Source organism: Henningerozyma blattae, chromosome 2, assembly GCF_000315915.1.
Source record: "Henningerozyma blattae CBS 6284 chromosome 2, complete genome".
Classification (NCBI taxonomy): Eukaryota; Fungi; Ascomycota; class Saccharomycetes; order Saccharomycetales; family Saccharomycetaceae; genus Henningerozyma; species Henningerozyma blattae.
Genome location: NC_020186.1, coordinates 980813 through 999077, shown reverse-complemented (window position 1 = coordinate 999077; position 18265 = coordinate 980813). Strand labels below are relative to the sequence as shown.

Sequence of the window (18265 nt, the reverse complement as noted above, 5' to 3'; positions counted from 1 at the left end):
TCCTTAATTTATTTACATATATTTTATTAATTAAATTTAAAATTTTGAGCCTTAATTATTTTATTACAGAGGCTTTAGATTTCTAATTTAAATAAGACTTTATATTTTAAACAAATAAAAAAAAAAAATAAAAAATGAAGTTTGCAAAATTGTTTTCTTGCTATCAAATACCGGAGTGGTATGAGCATTATTTGGATTACAGGGGATTCAAAAAGCTAATTAAGGAAATAAATATTATTCAAGACACGTTATTTTATGAAAAATATTACAATAATCAAAATAATGAGGGTAATACTGGAGGTGAGTATAATTCAGAGGAAGATAAGCTTCTTGTTGATGGTAGAAAATCAGAACCTCCACGGAAAAGAAGAGATGGCACAATTCTGGGTGATAATATAGATGTAAATAAAGAAGAAGATTCTTTTTTTAACAATGAGGAAATAAAAGAGAGAGTTCATTTCTTTATATTGGAATTTAACAAAGAAATTGAAGATATCGAGAATTTTTATTTACAACATTACAACCTATATTGTTCAAGATTGAACCTATTAATTTTATCCACTCAATTTAATGATATCTTGCCATTGTTATCCACTCATTCCTATTTAAATGAAAAAATATTAGAATTAAAACAATTTTGTGATAGTTTCAACTCAACAATAACTGATAAGTCAGATAATCCTGTTTATTATAATCCTAGCAATAAGGATATGCTTAAATCTTCTAGTTTGGCAACCAATTCGAATAGTAGTAATAGTGCAAGTGTAAATAATCTGAAATTGCCAAACTTAATTGACTATGATTTAGCCAATAACAATAGTGCCACAATTAGTGGTATTAACGGGTATCCATACTCGACATCATCAAATAATTCACAGGTATCCACAACAATTTTAAACAATAATTTGCAAATCATCGATGAAATAGAAGAAATATTAAATTTCCTGTTGGATCTAAGATTGAATTACAGGAATTTAAAATTATTTAAAGAAATGAATAAGAGAGCCTTGTTTAAGCTTATTAAAAAAGTTCATAAAAAAATTGGTTATAATATGGATTCAAATGATGAGGTCAAATTCGTAAACATAGATAATTTTTTATATGATTCCAATATTTCAAAATTACTAGATTATATTAATTCCATATCTGTTGAATTGACAACTATACTGAATAGTATTACAGATAACTCTTCTTCATCCCCAAATAATAACAATTTCAATGCAAATCTAATTACGTTATCTTCTCCATTCGATCGTTTTAATTTTACCAATACTGATAATTATATTAACAATAAATCTCTAAAAGATATATCAAATGAAACTAGAATTATTTATGATTCAATTGAAAATGATAATATAATACAAACCATAAATAACTTAACCGAAATTTATAAAGCAACGGATAATATCCCAATGAGAACACAAATTAATTTATTAAATTTAGCTGTATTTTCTGAATCTTCTAATTGTATTGCATTCATGATAACTTCATTTAATTCAATATGGCACCAAAACAAATTAAATAAGAGAAATTTTTTCCATCATCACATAATTTCATTATCAAAGTTGATAGAGAATTTTTCAGATATCCAGGATGCAGACATGAATAGAAATGGAACTGAGGCTATAAGTGCAACTAACTCTTCCGACAATATTGTTTCAAAGATTGAAATATTAACTGCTGGCTTTAAATATCTTTTAGATCATCTACCAACTCAGCATATACTATCATTATTAGAAAAGGATATATATGAAAGAACACCTCTTCATTATGCTTCTAAATTTGGTCTGAACACTATTGTTAATTATATCATTTCAACACTAAAAGAATGTAAGCATTGGGATTCAAATATGTCTATTGCAAATGTCAATTATTGGGGTGACTATGAAAACATGACACCAGTTCACTTGGCAATTGTCAACTCGCATCCTTCAACTTTAGAAGAACTTTTAAAACTTTCATACATTTCTGCTGAAGATTCGAGTATTTTGTTGTACACTACAAGGTTAGGAAAGTACGAGCTACTGGAAATCTTATTGAAATGTAATAACTTAGATGTTAATATTACTGATAAGGAAACTAATGAGACATCTTTATATTTAGCATGTAAACTAAATCACCAAAATATGGCCCAAACATTATTAGAATATAAAGCAAATACAGAGTTGTTTGAAAAAACTTTCAATTGGACTCCAATTTTTATTGCATCTGTTGAAGGATATAGTGATATTGTTCAATTATTACTTAAGCATAATGCCAATTATAATATATTTGATAGTAATGGGTGGACACCAATGGAGCATGCAGCATTGCGTGGGTTTCTAGAAATTGCAAATCTACTAAAGATAAAAAATAATCCTAATATTACAAGTCCAAATATTAAAGAAAGAGATCAGTTACCGATTAATATTATACAGCCATATCCTTCTTCTGTTTCTATCTCATCTTTGGCATTAGACCCAATTGGTGATTCCAACACAATGGGAGAACAATATTTAGAGAAAAGACCAAGTACTCTGTTCAAAGCAAAAGATTCATCAACGAGCAATATCCAAGAGTCTATAACTTCTTTCGGTCATAAGATTTTAAATACCTCAGAAAGTGAGCTAATTATTACATTAGGTAGCCATTATATGTTCAAGACTGATCCAGCATTACAATTTTTTAGTGATAATAGAAGTAGCACATTATTTGACGATCTAGATATGGAAATTTCATTAGTTATTACATATGAGAATGCGCTTTCTGATAAGAAAATTGTTATTGACTTACCCTTAGATGATAGTAGAGATATTATTAAATTCCGTATTCCACATAACAATAAGAATGATTGTAAAGTCTACTTTGATTTGGTTCCAGTTTATAATAAACGAACTATTGATTCTCTAAAATATCAAGAAAATATTAACAATGCTTCAATCCCATGCATCGGTAGAGGTGTTGCATTATTAAGTAATATTAAACAACCTGTTGGCCCAAATATGCGCTCTTTAGATGATAATATAACTCTTCCAATAATAAGATTAACCGATTCAAATATTATTGGTACGGTCAACTTTAATTTTATGATAATCAAACCTTTTCATAATTCTAATATTAATTTAGAATTGGAATCAAAATATTGGAGATCATTAGTTTCTACAAGGGTCATTGGTCATAGAGGTTTAGGTAAGAATATCAATACAAAAAAATCATTACAATTAGGAGAAAACACTGTTGAATCTTTTATCGCAGCTGCTTCATTAGGAGCATCATACGTTGAATTTGATGTTCAACTAACAAAAGATAATGTACCTGTAGTTTACCATGATTTTCTAATTGGTGAAACAGGGGTGGATGTTCCAATGCATGAGCTAACTGCAGAACAATTTTTGCAGTTAAATAATAATAAACTAGAGCCATTTATGAAGCCAGGCATTAGAAATAGAAGATTATCCTTAGATGGGACAGAATCTTTAAGCAAAGTTCAAACCTGGAATGGCAATGATGATAAGTCTAAAGATATAGATGAAACAAAATCTAAATACAATGAGTATTTTGGCAAGAATCTAATTGAAGAAAGGATGAAACTTACCAAGTCGTTTCAAAAGTATAATTATAAAGGAAATGCAAGAGGGCATACTATTGCATCCTCATTTGTAACTCTAAAAGAATTGTTTAAAAAGATTCCGGAAAATGTAGGATTCAATATCGAAATGAAATATCCCATGTTGGATGAAGCTATTGAGGAAGGTGCAAGTATACTTGCACATGAGATGAATCATTGGGTAGACACGGTGCTAAATGTTATATTTGATAATATTAATGGCAGAGATGTTATTTTCTCATCATTCCATCCTGATATATGTATCATGTTGTCACTAAAACAATCTGCCATTCCTATCTTGTTTTTAACAGAAGGTGGTGCTACAAGAATGGAAGATATTAGAGCCTCTTCATTACAAAATGCGATTAAATTTGCCAGAACATGGAACTTGTTAGGTATTGTTAGTGCAGCTGAACCAATCTTAAAGGCACCTAGATTAGTTCAAGTGATTAAAAGTAGCGGACTAGTATGTGTTACATATGGTGTAGAAAACAATGATACTGACAATGTAGAAAAAGAAATGAATGCGGGTGTTGATGCAGTTATTGTTGATAACGTTCTGGCTATTAGGAAAGGTTTGACAAAAACTATAGCTAATTGACTTAATTAAGCTTTGACTAAATATAATTGTATATTATTTTTTTTATTCACTATAATGTTTGCCTAGGTACCCAGTGTTTTATATATTTATTTATCAAGCTATGCATATTCTCATATATAAATATGTATAAACCAATAATTGTAATAAATTTGAAGTTACTAAAAAAAAATATGATGTGAATTATAAACATGATAATACAATACTATAAATGAATACTTAATGTGCTAGATAGTTTAACACAATTATCAATTATAATTTATGGATAGAAGTTGAAAAAAAGATACTATGGTTAAGTATATATGAGAGTAGCAACAACAAGATTGACTTAAGAAGTTACAATAAGTATAACACATTGATAATGAGCCAGTATAAAAGGCATTTTGTGACCAAATTTGATTAAGTTTGAAGATAGAAGGATGTTAGCAAATATTTGAGCAAAAATAATATGAAACCATTGAATTTTAGAGACATTTTAAACGGTTAGTTTGACTGAATATATTGGAGAAAGAGTTTTACAGTAATGTTTCACCTAAGGCACATCTTGCAATAGCACAGCCAGCTGAAATAGTATCTAGAACATGAGTTTCATTTTGAGCCAAATCTGGATTGCATTCTACAACATCTAAAGCTACTAAATTTCCAGTTTCAGCTAATCTTTCAGTCAAGAACAGACCCTCTCTTAAAGTAAGGCCTCCTCTTACAGGAGTGCCAGTAGCTGGCACGTATAATGGATCAATTGCATCAACATCAAAAGAACACATGAGTGGAGATTTACCAGTTGGATTAATGGCTTGCAATGCCATTTCAATTACTTTATTAATCCCAAATCTATCAATATGGTACATCGAAAAGGCTTTAATATTATTTTCCTTCAAGATTTTTTTTTCACCTTCATCAACATCTCTTAAACCGATGTATGCGATTCTATTTGGTTTTAAATTACCTTTGATCCAACTCAATGACTTTGGGATTTTATCTGGTGGATTTACCCCCATTAAGAATGAAACTGGACAACCGTGCAAGTTCCCTGACTCTGTTGATTCAACAGTATTGATATCTGCATGAGCATCAATCCATAAAAGACATAAGTCATCATATTTTTCCAAAACTGCAGAAATGGAGCCCATGGCAATTGAATGATCACCACCTAAAGTCAAAATGAATTTATCATCCTTCAAGGAGTCTGTAATAGTTTGATTAATCAAATGAGTAGTTTCACCAACCAAAGTTGGTTTTTTAACAGTTGGAAATTCACTATCAGCATCGTTGGAATCAGCTAAATTTTTACCCTTTAATGGTTCTGTTATGGTGACATCCCAACCTAATTCGACCAAATCTTTTTCTAGGCCATGCTTTAGTAGAAAATCAGGACCTTTTTCCACACCATATTTCAATTGACCTCCCGAAAATGGAGCTAATACCATAGATAAGTTCTTATCTTTAAAAAATTATATTTTGGTGCAAATTCCATATTGTCATCAACGTTATTGGTAGTAAATTCAGGACTTAAATCTACCATGCTAGATATCGTGATTCTATGTTAAGTTAAAACTCTTATATATATATATATATATATTATGCCAAACAATTGATTTACAATCGTTTTACAGTTCTAACTTTTTTTCTGATAAAATATTTAAAGTTAAAAAGTTAATAAAGCTTATATAAGATAATCGCATCGCTTCTCCAACTTTTTTTTTTTGGAATTTGTGCTCCAAACTTGGTGTCGCGTTTATAGCGCAGATTGGAAATTTCGTCATCGGATAGATTTCGGGGTATAATAGTGAATGCTTCAATAAATTCTTGGCCAATGACGTCAATTACATAATATTGTAAATATAGAACTAAACAAATTTATCAACCTAATTTTATTCTTCATTTTTGTGAATGATGATAGGAATTTGTTAAAGTAATAATAAGATTTCCATCCTTAAATTACTACTTGGGAATAAATGCTGAAGTATTATGTTGATGTTTCTCTTTAGTCGTAGGGTAATGAAGAAATATCTCTATATAATCGTTTGGACATATAATATCAATTATAAAGATCTGTACATATATAGTTCGAGCAAACTTAAGATACCTTGGTAATTTTAGATATTAATAATTTCTCTGTGCATAATATATATATGTATGTATTTCATTAAAAATACTGCCAGTTATAAATGTTACCATATATTTTCAAAAAGAAAGCTGATAATTGCTGTATCTTGATTAAACAGATCTCTAAGTTCATGAGACCTCCTCAACTTGATCTAAAAGCTTGTCATAAATACGACTACATTATATTTTGTCGTGTAATTACCTCTATTCAAAATTATTGCATGGCGCCTAAATTTTTCAAGCTACAGTGTTCTAAAAAAAGGCTATTCTTTAAATTAATTAAGCAGTTTATTGATTTGGACATGATTAAGAAGAAACTGCATAAATTGTTGTACATTCTTATAACATGAAACTATCACGTGACTATAATTCTCACTGTAAAAATAATGAAGGATGCGAGGTTCGAACTCGCGCGGACACCGTCCAACAGATCTTAAGTCTGCCGCCTTAGACCACTCGGCCAACCCTCCATGCTTTTATTGTTTTTTGTTGTAAACCAACTTAGGAGTATGATACATTTAATTAAATAGTAACTACCAAAACTTAACTTAACAATCTTATTAACTTAACACCAGTTAATCCTTCGAACTTACGAATATAATTGTTGTTATTCCTAAACTAAATAACTGTATAAAAGAACTATAAATTTATGTCTTAAGTCTGAAAAGCTGGCCTTTAAATACTTTTCAAAGGTCAACGCCAGCTTTTCCATTTTACTTTAATTAGTCTGTTTATAAACTTACTTACAAGGGTAGGAGTGCACAGTTTGAATAATTCTGGCTAACTAATAAAGATTATGCATCGAACAGATATTCACAGGGATGCAACTAGCAGCTGCTCAATGTTGTGTACAATTTCTAGTTAGCAACTTGTAGATGAGTATAAAGTTGATCTCGTCTACAACAAAAGTTTAAGACTAGAGATGTATTTAAAGAATATTTAATAAGTTTCAAAGGTTGTGTAGTAAAGTTGTTTATTAAAATGTAATATTTAAAACGAGATCAAGGAGTGAATATATCCAATTTATGAAGTGTTATAAGATACTGGAAAAACTATTAAAAGACTGATGCTTCGGTATGAACCTTGAGAACAGAGGATGATATATGAATTGTGATATTATTGGTTATAGTAACTTCTTAGTCTAATAATATGTAACATAGTGGCTAAATGTGTTTGCATCTAAAAGAAAATAAATTTTTTGTTGTTGAATTTAGAAGATTTTTTGTGAAATAACTCTAGTCATGGTGTAATAGGTTATCATCTAAAGCTACAGTAATTTATGATATTTTAAAATATCGCTTTGTTGAGCGCAAAATATTACGTATTAAGTGGTATTTTTATACAACCTGTATTTCTCGGGATATAAATAGAGCTCGTTTTTATATACTTCTGTAGTTTTATATACGTATTTGGCTGGAGGAGGACAATTATAGGAGCAGTTAATATCATAAAGATCCGACACACTTGTTAAAAGCTACAAAAAAAAATAATTATTGAGATAATCATTTAAATAAATTCAAGAAATAAAGTTTAAATGTTCTCAAAAGAATTGAAATAATTTCTTATAAATAACTATTACTTGTACTTGAAAGGTTTTTCTCAAAATATTCCTTCCAAACTTCATTAACTGAGCTATATAAATTAACGCTTCTATGCTAGGTTGACTAATAAAACTCAAAATATGCCTATAAGTTTCTCGGTATATACCAGGTTTTTTCTTATTTCAAAATATGTTTTATTAATTCACTAATTGATAAATTGATTTTATTTTAATTGAATTTTAGATTTTATACCCCAGACATAAAAATATTTTTAAAATAAAAAAAATATTAGGAATATTTATGGACTTTATACATAAAGCAGTAGATACACTGTTTCAAAATAATAGAGAGTATAACGCCTTATCAAAAGTATAAGTTGTATTTGTACTACATTTGAATCCTTTGTAATGGTATTATTACCAGTCATAATTTAAAGAATAATTCTTTTTCAGTAAGTATTTAATAATATAGAAACCTCCAACCCTTTTGAGTAGGAATAAAAATTATAGAAAATATATAACATACAAAGATTAGGCGTCAAATAAAATGTTGGCGATTTATGCATTATTTTTTGGACAAGAGAAGTCAATTCTTCGTCGTCTATAAGTGAAAACGTTTTCACATAATTAACCTCACAAGAGTTGTATGTTTCTCATACTTAGTGTATCCTGTAGCAGCTACATAATGTACTCCATTTTGCGACAATATATATACGTAAAACCAGTATTAGTTATATAAAGATCTCAGTGGAGCCGCTCCTTTAACACTCACAGCCATTGCCAATATCACTCTAGCATCAACTACTACCGCAGCAACTTCAGTCGATAGCGATGTAGCACACCAGAAAAAGATTGATCAATTAATTACTGGTATCTCTAAGCAATCTAAGTTCAGTGGAACAAAAGTCAAAGGTGGCTGATTATTTAACTCCATGTATTTAACTATCACCTGGACAACAAAAGACTTGAATTTGACAACAATCGATGCAGAAAATGTACTCTCCTCATCCTTTAAAATGGCAAGCTATTGACTCCTGGGTAAATCCCTAGCCCTATACAAGTCTGACACCACTATCGAGAAACGAAATGGTTTCCTACAGGCTACATACGCCATCAAATAAACTATAAGCCAATTTAAAGACAATTTCATAAGAAAATAGTATTACCCATCTGTTTGAATTACAAACTTATTATTTATATCACAAAAACGCTTCAGGATAAATGTAGAATAGACAAAAAAGGCAAACATAAGATACCGTTTACAAAACTGTGGATTAAAACATACTAATCTAAACTTGGAATCTTCAGAATGATAAGCAACAAAAAAATGTCGAATAAGAACATAAAATTAAACACCTGTCATGAAGACTGTAGACGACAAACATTCGTACAGTTATCTGCTAGACATTTAATCGGAAATGAAGAATTATACATCTAAAGTTTTGAAGAAATAAAAAATGGTAATTAAATGATGCCATTAATTAAAGACATATATAGACTAAACTAAATAAAAAAATGCCCTGATCACAATTGTATTAATTAACATTGCTTCTTAGTTAGTTTGAATACCAAGATGGTTTAGAGAGAGAGAAGTTTCAACTGAGCAGGCTTTTCTTTTTCTACAATACCAAAACATTTACCTTATGGAAAGTTTAAAGCCATTCAAGCTTAATTTCGATATTTTTGCTTAACAACACAAGTCAAGATGAGAAAAAGACTGTCAACCATAACATGGCAAAATATATCGCAAAATGTTTCTGCGGGTTCTTATCTGTCTTAATCAAATTTTCCTACATAAATAAATAATGTAAATTAGGAGTATTATTGTGTCTTGTAAAAAGAAACACACCTCATATCCTTAAAAGAGTTAGATAGTGCCATGTAGCTTCACTCCAGAAAATTTGTTACAATACAAGTCTTTTAGCATTCACATCATTAAATATTAATTTGATCACATTCAAGAGCCTTGGAATGATATCCATATCCTCTTATTTACATTTTAACATACTATATAAACTCTAAACAAAGGCAGATTGTTATATACTTTGATAAGGCTCACGATCCATCCGATTGCAATCGTTAGATTTCGAATGAACAGTCCCCAGATCTCACTTTGGATCTCTACTTATCACCAGCACTAATCCTAATCCCCTGAAGAGGATCATCGACAGGAACTATTTGCTAGGCAAATAAATACAGCAAATTACGACTATCAATACTTGTAGTAAATATTGCATAAATAAACAAACTTCTTGACTAGTATAATCTGTAAATCGCGTTTCCGCGTTCGACTCCGTGATGCTTCCTTTTCGGGTTTGATAATCTTTCTAGAATGAAAGATTTCCCAGTCTATAATATATATCGACATTCGTTATATTTCAAACCATCGAATTAATGCTAATAGAACAAGCCTTCTTGCTGGAATTGCTTGAAATACAACAACAACTATCAAATCTTTGGATATTCTTGCCACAATTTTGAATATTTGTGAAGTTATAGTGGCCTTCTTTGCCTTGTGAATCCCCTATTTGCTAGCTATTTGCCCATTATTTTTTTCATATTTTATTAACCATTTCTATTCAAGCTAGTCCCCTTTAGGTTATATTTACAATCCGGTTATAACTATCAAACAACAAAAATAAAAATAAAAATACTCGATATTTATATTTGTCTAGCTCTTAGACTATAATTCCTTTAATTGATTATTAACATTTCTTAGAAGTTAAACTCTCTCAGGAATTAAGGTACATTTTTTATTTATTCTCGAGTCTATCTTATATTCAACCTTCATACTATACACTTTACAACGTCACTTGCTTTGCCCAAGAAGGTAGACGAGGAGCAACCATTTATACCTTATCAATTGTGACAAGATAAAAATACTGTAAATAATAATGAATAATCAAACTAGCGCCCATGACTCCACGCCGAGTCTCATTGGTGAATACGAATCTGGATTTTCAAATTCAAATATCAGTTTATCGAATAGTAGTAATACTCATATGCACCATAATAAAAACAATATGAATACTCATAACAATATTAGCGTCACTGATAATACTATGATGAATGAGGATGAACTGATTATAAAGAATAAAATCCTAAGAGAAAAGATTAGGGAAAATCAAACAAAAATTAAAAAATTTCAAAATGATATTCGTTCATTATACAACTTAACTCTCAACCATTCAGATTCAAAATCAAATATTGTCATGGATGTTAATATTCCATTTGAAACATTATTGAATAATGTGAAGAGTTTACCGGAATATATAGATCTTCAAAATGAATATTCTCCAGTTAATCTAAAACCTGTTTTACAAGAGAGGAAACCAAGACCCAGCAGAAATGTTAAAGATTTGGATCTTGATTTGAAGTTGCCCCAAAGGTACTATGACAGAAATCAAGCTGTAAATTCACCCACTATCACTACTACTGCTGTTTCTACAGTCACTACCACCCCTAATCCAGCTTCAACTGTTAATACTAATACCACAAATAATACTATGAAAGATACTCCTTCTAAAAATAATATAACTATAACTGACCGTGATGAACTTGCAGCATTAGCCGCACCAGCTACTTCTGTATCTTATACCACTTCAAGGATATCTATTTCATCTCCAAATAAGAAAAAAATGAACGTTCCTTCAAATACAATTGCCCCCACATTTGCATCTGCTAATACAACATCAGCTCCCACAAATACATCAAAAACAATAACTGAGCCTCCTGCACAAAAGAGTTCGTTTGAAAATGAATCTACAAAATCACCAATGGTTTCAGATACAACACCAAGTCATAGCATATCGAGTAATATACCAGGCTTGAAAATTGCACGTACACCATTACAAAATAATGGATCTACATTTAATAATGCAAATAATACAGATTTCTCAAAACCAAATTCAATTGATTTTTCACCCACATCCACTAGTCAATCTCAATCCCAATTGAACTTATTTAATAGTTTGATGGATACAGCTTTTGATGGTACAGAAACCAAGGATAGAAATTCAAATGATGATAATCGTTTAAGTTTCTCTTTGCATAGCTCAGATTTGAAAAAATCAACAACTGTTACTACTACAACCTCATCCATAAGAACTTACGTACCTTCAAACGATAATGTGATAGAGAAATCCATCTCAAATTCTAATTTACAAGCATCAACTACTACAACTTATAAATCACCATCTCCTAGAAGAAAATCTGCGATTGATTTTAGATCTCCTTCCACAAGAAGAAACTCTTCAATAATGTCAATGCCAAAATCAGATATACCGTTATTTGTTCAGCCTTCAGAAATTGATACTATTAAACTTGAAGTGCTCAGTACTTTGTATTCAGAAAATGAAAAAATACACGATGATCCAAGCTCCATTTTATCACTATTCAGTGTAATTGATCGAAGTTCTGACAAGGAGATGTTCAAATTTTCCAAAAACCCACAACAAATATATGATTTGGCAAAATTCATTCATTCTGATATGCCTTCACAACCATTTCCTAAATTACCATCAAAACAAACTTTTGAATCCTTTATACCAGCAAAAATTGACTATCGATTAAATTTACTAAATGAATATTTTCGAATGTTATCAAACTTACCTGTACTAACCCCGAAGACTTCTTTTAAAGTTGCTGAATTTTTAAGTACTGATACTGTTATGCGTCCATTAATACTAGATGATGAAGAAACAATTGAAGGTCCCCTTATTATGAGAAAAACCAAAACATTGGGCAATACTACCCCTTGGAAATTGAAACATGGTGTATTAGACAATGGTGAAATTAAAGTCTACGAAAATTCTATAAAGACTGATGAAATTAGATTAAAGCAAGCAAATCTAGAAATTATGCAAAACTCTCATGATGATAGAAATGGCGCAAAAAATGGTTTCATAATTACTGAACATAAAAAAAGTGCTTTAACGGCTAATCCTAAGTACTTCTTTTGTACTGAAACATTAAAGCAACGTGAAAATTGGATTAAGCATATTAGTATTTACATGGAAAATGAAATTATAATGCCAACAAACTCTAGATCGTCTGAGTCTATCTCTACGTCAGATAAAATTGCAAATGAAGTACCGACAACTCCATCAAACATAGCAACCTCAACCGCACCTTCAATTGCTGATAAGGATCAAACTAGAAATGAATCTATATCTTCCTTTGGTCCCACATTTGTGACAGACTTATCTGGTGGTTCTCCATATTCAGCAGTGAACAATTCTAATACTATTTCTAATAAAGGTAACGATGCCAATCCTTTAACAAAGAATGAAAGTCCAACACTAAGCACAGTTAATAGCAGTTCTTCCTCTGTAAATGGTTCACAGACATCTAGTGTAAACTCTGATAAGAAAAAGATCAAAATGAGAAATTTATTCCCATTTAAAAAAGTTCCAAATAGTCAAATGAACAATACGAACAATAATAGTAATAGTAACAATAATAATACTAACAGTTCAAGTCCATTAGAACCGATGCCAGAGAATGCAGAGTTAGATACGTCTGCAGCGCCCAATTTTATTTTAAATATTACTAATAATAATACCAATAGTCTATCAACTACCATGTTCGATCCATCTAAATTTATGTTCGGTGCCCCAATCGAAGTTCAATTAAAACTAAGTTCACATCTTTATAAGAATAGATTTCAAATACCTTCAGTTATTTTTAGATGTGTTGAATTTCTATATAAAAAGAACTGTTTAAAAAGTGATGGTATTTTCCGTTTAAGTGGCTCAAGTATTCTGATCAAAGCAGTACAAGAAGTATTTGATAGAGAATTTGATATTGATTTACTTGATCCAAATGAATTAAACAAACATGAAGGCTTAACTAACATTGATGTTAATGTAGTTTGCAGTTTATTGAAATTATATTTGAGAAAGTTACCTCATTCCATTATTGGTGATGAAAATTTCAATGTATTCAATGGAATTGTAGAAAGATTTAATGGACAAGATGAAGTTATTGCATTGGAGTATAGAAACCTCGTTAAAAATGGTGTAATTAAGAAGGATAATTTAGGTTTATCGTATGCATTATTCGATTTATTAAACAATGTGATACAAAATAAAACATTCAATAGAATGGGGTTAAGAAATCTTTCCATTGTATTCTCAACAACATTACAGATTCCTGCAAACATATTACAACCGTTTATTGTTGACTTCAATTGTATATTTGAAGGTGGATTACCATTAGATGACGTTTCGAGAAGACAATTCATGGAGTAAATGATATAGTAAATGTCTTATTGGTATAATGGATGTATATATGACTTGTAGAGCCAAACAAAATTTGGTTTCAAATACAATAACAATTTATTTATTTATGGTCTTTATTTATTTTTTTTCTTATTTCATTATACAAAAATAAAATATCATTTCAGGAAAAAAAAAGCTTGTTATAAAAGCAAGTGATTTTTGAATGTTATTATTATATACACATATTTTTTAAAATAATATGATAAATAAATAAAGAAATAAATATAGACTAGTATAATATGATAATCATGCTTAAAATAGTTAAGTGTGATGATGTAAAAAAGAATAAAAAATGCGAAGGCGATATGAAATCATGGAATAATATACAAAATCGAGAAAGTGAACATACTCTTTTGTCTATCTATTTGAATGAGATGTTAGTTTCCATGTTCATATCTTTCACTGAGTTGAGTATAGAAGAATTGGCAACTAGCTTTCTTTTCTTAAGAATATTTTCAATAAAGGCTTCACCAGCTTTATAAGAGGAACGAACTAATGGACCAGAGACACAATGTAAAAATCCAAGTTCAAGAGCTTTATCTCTCCAATAATTGAATTTATCAGGTTTGACATATTCAACAACTTTCATATGTCTTCTTGTTGGTCTCATATATTGACCGAAAGTAACAATATCACAACCAATTGTACGTAAATCTTTCAAAGTTTGTAAGACTTGATCATCAGTTTCACCGAACCCCAACATTATAGAAGATTTTGTAATCAAAGTGGGTACAGTTTCTTTAGCACGTTTCAATACGTTTAAGGATTGAGCATAAGTAGCTCTTCTATCTCTGACATGAGGAGTCAAAGCTTCTACAGTCTCTAAGTTATGAGCGTAAACATCTAGACCAGATTTAGCCAAAACATCCACTTGAGATAAATCCCCTCTGAAATCCCCACCTAATGTTTCAACCAAAGTATTAGGAGCCTTTTGTTTAATCTTCATTACTGTTTCAGCTAAATGATGGGAACCACCATCTGGTAAGTCATCTCTATCAACTGTTGTTAAGACGACATAACCAAGACCCCATCTCTTGATAGCTTCTGCAGTATTCTCAGGTTCCATTGGATCAGGTTTTGCTGGTGTTCTATTAGTCTTAACAGAGCAAAATCTACAACCACGAGTACATGTGTCACCTAACAACATGATTGTTGCAGTGGCTTTTGATTTATCAGAACCACCCCAACATTCCCCAATATTGGGACATTTAGCTTCTTCACAAACTGTACTCAGCTTCAAATCTCTCAAATCACCTTTCATTTTATGGAAGCTTGATCCTTTGGGAATTGGAACTTTCAGCCATCTAGGCAATTTCTTATATTCTTCTTTGTCGGTTCTTGCTCTTGCCAAAGGGTCCAGAGTTACATAATCTTTGTTTGCTCTTCCCATTAAAAAATCTTCAAAACTTGGACCATTTCTCATATCGAGTCTCACTTTAGGAATTCTCTTTGAATCCGTAGATGGAGCAGAACTATTCTTTGGCTTTGTATCATTAGTGAAAAGTATTGATGAGGAGCTTAGTTGTCTTAGTTGAGATGGTGGTGTCGATACAACACGTTTAATTGAGCAATTAGTAGAAATTCTTAGCATATTTTCGTGCTTGTTTGCTTTTCTTATTATTTTAATATGCTAATTATATTATATTATATTTTATTATATTATACCAACCTTACGTGTCCCCTGATTAAAAAAATCAAAAAGATATGAGCCTGTTAAAAAAGAAAACAAGCAAATTTAATAGAATATGTAGGTGTGTAAATCTGTTTAATACCCATCTAAACACTCTACAAAGTTGAATATTCAAATTATCTTATTTCAAATTTCGATAACTTTCGATATTTTATTATGCTCATTTCTTTTATTCGTGATCTTTTCTGATAGGCTAAAGGAGTCCGAAATTCTAATATGGGAAATTTAGAAGTCAAAAACAGAATGACTCTAAACTAATAATAAGAAAAATATTAAAAAGTAGAATCAAACTAATAAAAATAGTAATAAAAAAAGAGGAAGATGTGATACAAATATTGAATATTGTGGTCTTCAAAATCGTTTCATACTCATATAGAGTTTAACTTCTCCTCTACCAATTCTGCATACTATTCATCGGTCCCAATAAAAAATAACAAATTAAAAAAAAATAATAAAATAAAAATAAAATAAAAGCTTACAGGTTGGAATCAATAAACGTTAATACAGTATGATACTCGAGGCTATTGAACAAAATAATAGCTTACTTCTAACAGAACTTTTTAACCGCCGATCTTTTAGAATAAATCTCGCCGGGTAACATTTTTATTTTCGTGTTTTTTGTTCACGTGGCCCATCACTGCGCCCGTTTTCCTTTTTCAGCCTGAAATTTCAATTACCTCTGATGAGTTAATTCTATTAAGGTTATTTATATAATATATATAACTAGTGGATTCAGAAGACAAATGTATCAAATTATTTATGAAAAAAAAACAAACTACCAACAGATTCCTGAGATTGAGATCCACAGATCAAAGGCTACAGTCCGTTAGTTGGTATAATAAGACAGACAAACAGATCTATATCAAGCTTCTACTATAAAAAAAATGGGGTTTTTTGGCGATCGTAGAGATAGAGAACAAGAATATCAAAGACCAAATGGTCCACCACCTCCAAATAGAGATTACCAACAACAAGGCGGTGAAAGAGGTTATTATCAACAACAAGGCAGTGAAAGAGGCTTTAATTCATATGAAGATGATGGATATTCTCGCCCAAATGGTCCTCCTCCTCCAAACAGAGACTATGATAACTTTGAGAACGATGGTTTCTCTCGTCCAAATGGCCGTCCTCCTCCAAATAGGGATTATGAACAAGATAATCAAAGAGGTTACGATAGTTATGGAAACGATGATTATTCCCGTCCAAATGGCCCTCCTCCTCCAAACAGAGATTATCGACAACAAGATAATCAAAGAGGTTATAACGGATATGAAGAGGATAATTATTCTCGTCCAAATGGCCAGCCTAATAGACGTGAAGAATATAATAGAACCAATGAATATAATGATGATTCAAGAAATTACCAACGTCCAGGTATGACACCACCAAGTCAAAACTATAACAATAACAATAACAATTACCAGCAAAATAGCAACCAAGGTTATAGACCTCCAAATGGTCCTCCGCAGGGCTATGTTCAACCAGAAAATATGCAAAGACCTCCACAAAGCATGCAAAACATTGAAGGTATTCAAGCTCAATATCAATACTCTCAATGTACTGGTAAACGTAAGGCTCTTCTGATTGGTATCAACTATTTGGGCACTAAAAATCAATTGAACGGTTGTATCAACGATGTTCACAATATCCATAGCTTTTTAACTCAAAGACATGGCTATAATCCAGATGACATAGTTATGCTAACTGATGATCAACAATCAATGGCAAAAGTTCCAACAAGAGATAATATGATAAGAGCTATGAAATGGTTAGTTAAAGACGCACAACCAAATGATTCTCTATTTTTCCATTATTCAGGACATGGTGGTCAAGTTAAAGATGAAGATGGTGATGAAGAAGATGGCCTAGATGACGTTATTTATCCAATCGATTTTGAAAGTAAAGGTCCAATTATTGATGATGAAATGCATGATATAATGGTTAAACCATTGCCGGCGGGTGTCAGATTGACTGCGTTATTTGATTCTTGTCATTCTGGTACTGTTTTAGATTTACCTTACACTTATTCTACCAAAGGTGTTATTAAGGAACCAAGTATTTGGAAAGATGTCGGAGAAAATGGTATCCAAGCTGCTATGGCATATGCACAAGGTAATCGTGCCATGTTGATGACTTCTTTAGGAAGTATTATTAGCAGTGTTAAAAATGGTGCCACAAATAACGTCGATCGTGAAAAAGTGAGACAAATTAAATTTTCTCCTGCAGATGTGGTTATGATTTCTGGTTCTAAAGATAATCAAACTTCGGCAGATTCTAAAGTCAATGGTGTCGCGACTGGTGCTATGTCATACGCCTTTATCCAAGTCATGACTAACCAACCAGAACAATCATATTTATCTTTATTAAAAAATATGAGATCTGAATTGGCTCAAAAGTACACCCAAAAACCACAATTATCTGCCTCTCATCCAATTGATGTTAATGTTCAGTTTATTATCTAAGA

General features: G+C 30.8%; 5 protein-coding genes and 1 non-coding gene across 6 annotated transcripts; 3 read left to right on the top strand and 3 right to left on the bottom strand.

Annotated features, from left to right (window-relative positions):
- Positions 1–134: 134 nt before the first annotated feature.
- GDE1 (glycerophosphocholine phosphodiesterase) lies at positions 135–4187 on the top strand (the record flags this gene model as incomplete). The annotated part of the gene is made up of 1 exon (XM_004178738.1): positions 135–4187. The coding sequence occupies one exon, from the start codon at positions 135–137 to the stop codon at positions 4185–4187; it is 4053 nt and encodes a 1350-aa protein (XP_004178786.1).
- A 512-nt stretch (positions 4188–4699) lies between these two features.
- CAR1 (arginase) lies at positions 4700–5611 on the bottom strand (the record flags this gene model as incomplete). The annotated part of the gene is made up of 1 exon (XM_004178737.1): positions 4700–5611. One exon carries the CDS (start codon positions 5609–5611, stop codon positions 4700–4702), a length of 912 nt encoding a protein of 303 aa, XP_004178785.1.
- Positions 5612–6677: 1066 nt separating this feature from the next.
- TBLA0Btrna18L lies at positions 6678–6760 on the bottom strand. The gene has a single exon. It is a non-coding gene; the product is annotated as a tRNA-Leu (tRNA).
- Positions 6761–10724: 3964 nt separating this feature from the next.
- On the top strand, positions 10725–14081 carry TBLA0B04270 (uncharacterized protein; the record flags this gene model as incomplete). The annotated part of the gene is made up of 1 exon (XM_004178736.1): positions 10725–14081. The coding sequence occupies one exon, from the start codon at positions 10725–10727 to the stop codon at positions 14079–14081; it is 3357 nt and encodes a 1118-aa protein (XP_004178784.1).
- A 391-nt stretch (positions 14082–14472) lies between these two features.
- LIP5 (lipoate synthase) lies at positions 14473–15702 on the bottom strand (the record flags this gene model as incomplete). Its single annotated transcript, XM_004178735.1, has 1 exon — positions 14473–15702. The coding sequence occupies one exon, from the start codon at positions 15700–15702 to the stop codon at positions 14473–14475; it is 1230 nt and encodes a 409-aa protein (XP_004178783.1).
- A 983-nt stretch (positions 15703–16685) lies between these two features.
- On the top strand, positions 16686–18263 carry MCA1 (Ca(2+)-dependent cysteine protease MCA1; the record flags this gene model as incomplete). Its single annotated transcript, XM_004178734.1, has 1 exon — positions 16686–18263. The coding sequence occupies one exon, from the start codon at positions 16686–16688 to the stop codon at positions 18261–18263; it is 1578 nt and encodes a 525-aa protein (XP_004178782.1).
- Between the last annotated feature and the right edge of the window lie 2 nt (positions 18264–18265).